Source organism: Dermacentor albipictus, chromosome 1 (assembly GCF_038994185.2).
Source record: "Dermacentor albipictus isolate Rhodes 1998 colony chromosome 1, USDA_Dalb.pri_finalv2, whole genome shotgun sequence".
Classification (NCBI taxonomy): domain Eukaryota; kingdom Metazoa; phylum Arthropoda; class Arachnida; order Ixodida; family Ixodidae; genus Dermacentor; species Dermacentor albipictus.
In genome coordinates, this window is record NC_091821.1 from 338,102,133 (window position 1) to 338,109,175 (window position 7,043).

Here is a 7,043-nt window from a genome sequence, read left to right on the forward strand (position 1 = left end):
AGCGCGTCCTAGTAAGGTCGACGCACCGGCAGCACGACTACACCGGCTCCGATTTCCCAGCTGATAAGATAACGCGCTGCGCGGGCCTGCGCGGCACGCACGCCAGTCGCAGTGGTCGCATGGATGGATGGATGGATGGATGTTATGAGCGTCCCCTTTGGAACGGGGCGGTGGCTTGCGCCACCAAGCTCTTGCTACTATGCTGCCTAATATCCTACCTAGGTTAACCCTCTGCAACAGCGCTCTTCGTGAGCGATAAACGAACCAGCGAAGCGTTGCCTGCTGCTGTTCAGCGTGTGCTAACACGCCGCGTCGGAGCAGTCGCAGCAGTCGAAGGTCGGCGCCACGGCGAAGCGGGCTAAACAGTGCGCAGTGAGAGCAGTCATGTTTTTCAAGACTGTTTTGTCCGTTGTCCGCTCGAATCGGGTCCCATGGCTGCTGAGACGGAGTCTGGCTAGTACGACAGTGGCGGGACTTCAGTCGAAACAAGCAGTTGTTCTCAAGGCGTGTGCTACGACGATGTGCCGTTCCATGTATACCGGTCCCTGTAAGTAAGCTTGTTGTAGGAAATCGCGAGCTTGCCGATAGTTATCGAGACAAAAATTCAACTGGAGTGATTCCGCAGGACAATCAATTCGCCTACGCGCACTAAGAAAAACGGCAGTACGTTTTGCTTATATTTTGTTCAATTTTTCAGCAAACTGGCAGGTAACGCCATGCTTTTTCACATTTAAGCGCCACAGTTTAAATATATATTTACATCGACAAACAAGGCCTCCGCTGTGTGGCATTACCCGTGCCATGTGACTACGCAAGTTCCACTTTGAACAAGAAATGTGCGTTAACGCTGCGTTGGAGGTTTGCATTGCGTGCTTTCGTACCTCTTTTGACACTTACCGCCCTATTGGAACTGTTCCTCCCCGTCTTCGTTGACACCTTTGCTCAAAGCAACTACAAATAGATTACCGTCAAGTACTTCAGTCGTTTATAGAATGCCACGCCTTTGTTTTCCTTTTGCTATTAAAGTCTGCGTTTGCATACTCCGTGTTTGCCATCAGTTTCATTCTCGGCAACGTCGGAATTTGAATTTTGATGCTTGACACATCACATTATCACACCAGCCTGGTTTGTTACCACTACTGGATTCGGTGGTGGGAACACTTAGAAAAATAAGTTATGTGATGTGATGAAAATGACCTTGTCATTACTGGCGGGCAACTGTGTAGACATGTTTCGAGAATGTGGGAAGGGAAAGAAAAGAACTGAAAGTGTCTTCGGAATTGTGGGAATGGAAAGAACTAAAAATGTGTAGTGTGCTGGAAAATCAAGCACCTCACTTGTTCTCACAGCGCTATTTGTTACAATACAATTAGATGTCAGCTGCAACATTGTCGTTCTTACAGGAATTATTGCTAAAGATAGTACCCTAGTGCCCAAACAGTGTGGCATGACATATTTTATGTAGCTCTGCTTGGAAATTCTATAAAATAAAACGCTTTGTAGGAGCTGTGCTGCAGGCTCTCACTAACAAACACCATAGATAAGAGTCGTGTATACATTGCTAAATAGCTGTGTGGCATTTCAGGCTTTAGTTAGAATGTTAGAGAGGCCATGCATGAACTGCATAAATTCTACCTTTGTGCATAATTTATTGCTATGCTGTCAGGTCCACATACCTCGGCAAACCCTTGCTTATCATGGATGTTTTTCTTACCTTGTAGATTTGGGCCTGTTAATGATATATCACTGACTTAACAGCTTGCTAGGAAGAAAGACAAAATGTACAAATACGCAATGAATAAGAGCAAATACCATTGCATGCAGTTCTGTGCACTAAAGTTTTTGTCATATATGTACCCTTTTATGTCTTTATTGGAAGTCGGCAAGTCTTTAAGAAGCCTATGCTAGCCTATGAAGCCTATTTTGCATAAGCCCATGCAACATCACCAGCTTAAGAACAACAGTTCAGTTGGAACTAATGGAACTGCAAAGAAATGACATAAGACTACTTGATGCGTAAAACGAGGTGCAAAAGAAGCTTGTTTTGCACACGGAAGGGCATTACATTTAACACAGTTTGCATGCAAGATGTTCCAGTGATAGCCGAGATGCTGTACAGCCACCTACACAAAGTTGTCAAAGGCAGTATTGACTTTAAGCAAGCAATAAGTTTAAAATGGAACAATGTTTTACAAAGAACATTACGTAGGGAAAAAAAGGGGGAGGGGGGGCACCATGGCCATTTGAATATTTACATCACACATGCTATACACAGCAGGCACATGGGTAACCTGGCTTTCCATGAGAGTGATTACTGGATAGGCGATAGTTAAGCAAAGCTGAACACCTTTCTGTCAAAAAAAAAAAAAAAGACTGCCCATTAATTTTTTGTCACTTTACTAAGAATGAAATTTCAACAAGCTGGTGTGCATTTATGTTGCTAAAAGGTTAGTGTGAAAAAATAAATTTATGAGGCTTAACGTTTTGAAACTACACAGTGGAAGTTATGAGAGATGCTGTAGTGGAAGGCTCTGGATTAATTTTGACCATCTTGAGTTCCTTGATGTGCACACAAATGTAAGTACACAGGCATTTCCACATATCGTTCCATGAAATATGACTGCCAATACTGAGAATCGAACCTACAACTTTCTTAATTTGGCCCATCCCTATGATCATGTGAATGCTACCCAATTCTCGCAGAATCCCTAGTTTTGTTGCACCATTTTGTTCCAAGTTCTCAACAGTGGGCAAACAAGGGATGCCTCAGCCTTTTTGTCCACTGACACTCGCTTCTGCAGGTATTGTGGGCACTCGACCTGTGACAACGTCGAGTGTCAACTTCCAGGACCTAAGCTATGAAGACCTCAAGGCTCTGCTGCAAGGCGGCGACATACAACTAATTGATGTGCGTGAACCTGCAGAGGTGGCTGCCTCCGGCAAAATTGGCAATGCCATCAACATTCCATGCAAGTGGCCCTTACCTATTGCAAGTGTATTGATCAGCACGCCACCACTTGACATACGAGTTGTTCATGATAATATTGTGCATAACCATTAGAATATGAAATACAGCCTGGACAGCACACATTCATTGACATTATGGGAGCGTGTTATCTGTGGGTATTGTACAAATTGCAGTGAAACAAAGTGAAGCTGAAACAATGCACTCAAGATAGCAACCGTGTTGTCTAGGGCAGATTGATTGTTTCAGCTGTATTTCCCAGATAGAAGTCTCAGCATTACAGAAATAGTGCTGGATGACCTGTGAAGGTGATTACTATATCACTTACCTTTTAGCAGCATCACAGTAGTACAGAGCAGAGGTTGTTTCATCACAATGTAACACGCACAGCATTTTTATGATTGTGACAATTGACGAGTTTGTGGAGAAGATGACTTTTCCTCTAGTGCAAGAGGAATTTATCCCTAGCATTGACACTAGAGGAACAGGCTATCTATTATTGAATGCAGGGAATAGAGGCAAGCAGTGTCTTGCTGCCGATTATTCTGTACTGAGAAGGCTTGAGAAAAGGGAAAGGAAGGCCAGTTAGGACAAGAGAGTAGAAATGTATAAGTGCATTGTGACTTGCAGCATAACATTGTGCTTTACAAAGAAAAAGCAAGAATACCACACTGATGTAGCCTTTCACCATCTCATTGTTATAACCCTGATTGAAACCATCTACCTGAAAAGCATAGTAATTGTGTCTAGCCAAGTAAGCCGTAAGCACAGTTTACAGCTAAGTTTGGTAGCATTAAGGTACTGCACAAGACTGTGACACAGAAGAAACAAACCCATAGAACAATTTGGAAATTGTTGCAGGTAAAGATGGGAACTATCACTATTACTATGTGTAGAATGTTGCTGCACACTTTATCTTGGTTTGACATTTGCTATGTCGTTACGTGAAAATTGAATCTCCCAACTGCAGCTAAGTGTCAATAGTTACATTGCATATTAAACATCTAGAGGTTATCCTGACTGCATTCAGCTTTATGACTGTGACAGAGCACTTCCTCCCTTTGACCCCTACATCTAGTTGTTAGAGCCATCCATTCAATAACGTAAGGATTTATTTGCTTCTGCGTACTAATGTATGCCTTCTTTGAGAGTTAGCAGAAGTTACCTAAAATGTGAGAGACAAATTATGCTAAATATTACTTAAGGTAAATATAGACAGTTGCAAGCAGACTTGCAGCTGTTTAGTTAACAATTGTGATCCCTTATATGCACAAAAAAACGTAACGAAACATTGAATTAAACCTCCTTGATGAAAATTGTATCACTACAAATGCAATATCTGGCTACATTTGTATAGCTGTCACCCGCAATTAAAACATGCCTCACTTTCATGGTGCATACTATATATGTGCAAATATATGAGACTTTAACCTTCTAAATGTCTTAGATGGCTCAGCTAGTCAACACGATCCTGGTTAATTTTGCTTTGGATGACGTCAATGGCAATAATTTCATTTTCAACACAATTTGAACGAATCCAGTATGTCCGCTTCATTTTTCTCTTACTACCTAGACAGCTGCAGTAGCAATGCTTGAAATCTAGTTATTTTGCTTTTTCTTGCTTTAATACATAGACGCCAGCAGTTTTTCAGCGCCCAGTCATGTTGATTCACTCTTTGTGTTATACAACATAGAGGGCAGCCATTTCGCCAGCACTGGAGGGATGCGTTTATTGCGGTCGTTGTTTTCTTGTGAAAAGGTCAGCTGTAAGGAATTCATTCACACAGTTCGTTTGCCATTTCTGCAGTGGGACAAGTGAAAGACGCTCTCCTCATGACCGAGGAGGCCTTCCAGAGAACCTACCATGCACAGAAACCCCAAAGTTATGACCACAACATTGTGTTCTACGGCCTTGGCCCCATCAAGAGCCATGCTGCACTCAAGCTCGCTCACAAAGCCGGCTATACACAGTATGTGTGCCATGTTTCTGCAAGTCATGACAAGCACAGAAATGCATACAATGCGCATGGCTTAATGCAACCGCAAAATTTCTTGTGCAGCCAGCCTGTCTGACTCAGACGGCTCCAGGGTGGCATAAATCTAGGGAGAGAGAGACTACAAAAAAACAAGTTGGGAAGGCACTATATGAAGGTAGTTTTAAAAGCGTGTTATGCTTGAAGACAGAGACCATATCTTTAATCAGTCATTTCCAGTCATACTTTTTCAGCACAGTACTGCAGTGCAGTTATGGGCTTTTGTGTAACATTTTTGCTATTCATGCAGCCATAGTACTTCACAGACCTGTCCAGAAGTTTCCTTGATTACATCTTTATCTGATGGTTTAAAGCAAATGCCTTGTGAAAATGGAGTCCTCAATGCAGCTAGTCAGAACTATATCCTGAATTTCAGATTGTGTCTCATAAAAGAATGCAATCATGCTAGCAATCATTTTAACACAGTCAGCTCCCTTCCAAGGCCACTCCCAGTGGCCTTGGAAGTGTCCGAAACACCAGGATGTGCAAGACTAACTGGGCAATGTTTTACAAAGTTCAAATGAAACAAACAATCAGCCAACAGTGGTTGAGCAAGGGATGTCTCGGGCTGGAGCTAACCATTTAGACAAGGGCAATAAATGCCCTGACAAGAACAAGTCCCATTGTCAAGTCGTTGGATCCAGGCTGAGACATCCCTTGTTCAAGCACTGTTGACCACTTCAAGTCCCAATTTTCTCATGAAACTCTGTCTTGTTTAAACATAAATAAGGAAATATCTGCTAAGAAATGTGAAGCATTGTGCAAGAAAGCTATGCGTAAGAAGTGCAGCTGCACTTTCAAGGCATTTTGACATAGTTAAGAAAAGGGAGGGAAAGGATGAAGAAAAAAAGATAACCACTGAGGCAGTTTTTGGTGCACCACTTCATAACCACAATATGTGGTGTAGTTGTATGGCACACCGCTCAGAGTGCCTGTCGTCTCTTAGGCCTGTCCAGTACGGGGCAATGTGAATGTTGTTGATCACAAGAGATCTGCGTGGTTACTAGCCTTAAAATGTTCGCTGCAGTTACTTTGGTGACATCTTTTACATTTTTAACAAATTTAGCTGAAGTGAGATTTTGTTGCACTTGGCCCTTAAACTTAGCTATGTTTATTTTCACTTGAGCGCTTTAATGGTGACTCATTTTATATGTACTCCACTGGCCAAGTGCTGCAGTTGCATTATTGCTGCTGAAAATGTTTCCTACTTGGCAAAATGTGATGAAAGATGCTATGAGTGGAATATATAGAAGTATAACTGTTTCAGACTGGTATACAAAGGGCTGACATAAAAACTGTTTCCAGTGCCCGGGAGTACAGCGCCGGCTGGGAGGATTACCAAGCAAAGAAGGGCAGGTAATCCCTGCCTTCACCACCATTCTCTTGTTCCAGGAAAGCCCACAGAAGTCATCTTAGGCCTTGCTAGGCAGTCTTCCAATGCCAATCTTTACTGCATTATCATACAGATGGTATTGCGATTTAAGTTCTTAAATAAAGCGAATCGTTTACACATTTTGCAAGTCCTGATGCCTTAGTAGTATGAGAAATTTGTACACAAACATGCAGTTTTCAGAGACCAAATGTTTCTAGTGTATACAAAATATCTGGCTTATTTCACTGTATAGTACTTGCAGGCAGCTTTCTGTGGCAATAACAGAAAGCTGCACAGGCAAAGCATCCACATGCAATATTGCTGCTGAAAATAGTCTGTCTCATCCATGTTTCATTGCATAAGCTGGTGAACAGAAAGCATGAACATCTTATTTACTACAAGATATATCAAAATTATACATAAAATACACCACTCAGCATTAAATTTGAATTTCATGTTTATGCTTCACTCTTCCACGTTTGGAAAATGTGAAACCATTGCAAGTAGCAAGCTACTGATTCCGTATGTGCTTCGAAAAACAGTACCACTGCTGTCTGCCAGAGCACTTCGCACAGTAACACATGTTCTGGATCTTTGCCCCTGTAGCTTTTCCATTCATTGCCACAGAAAGTAGTCCAGAAGCACATAGCCAGTAACATAAGGGACTTCACTC

At 42.2% G+C, this 7,043-nt stretch overlaps 1 protein-coding gene across 1 annotated transcript; it reads left to right on the top strand.

Annotated features, from left to right (window-relative positions):
- Positions 1–239: 239 nt before the first annotated feature.
- On the top strand, positions 240–6,518 carry LOC135900493 (thiosulfate:glutathione sulfurtransferase-like). Its single transcript, XM_065430005.1, has 4 exons — positions 240–547; positions 2,802–2,969; positions 4,773–4,935; positions 6,304–6,518. Exons 1-4 carry the CDS (start codon positions 385–387, stop codon positions 6,356–6,358), a joined length of 549 nt encoding a protein of 182 aa, XP_065286077.1. The 5' UTR covers positions 240–384; the 3' UTR covers positions 6,359–6,518.
- The last annotated feature ends 525 nt before the right edge of the window (positions 6,519–7,043 follow it).

Bases quoted from the DNA above. Each gene is read 5' to 3' on its own strand.
- LOC135900493 (XM_065430005.1), top strand. From the start codon at position 385: ATGTTTTTCAAGACTGTTTTGTCCGTTGTCCGCTCGAATCGGGTCCCA. The intron at 548-2,801 runs GTAAGTAAGCTT...TCGCTTCTGCAG, and splicing joins TTCCATGTATACCGGTCCCT to GTATTGTGGGCACTCGACCT. The intron at 4,936-6,303 runs GTATGTGTGCCA...AACTGTTTCCAG, and splicing joins CACAAAGCCGGCTATACACA to TGCCCGGGAGTACAGCGCCG.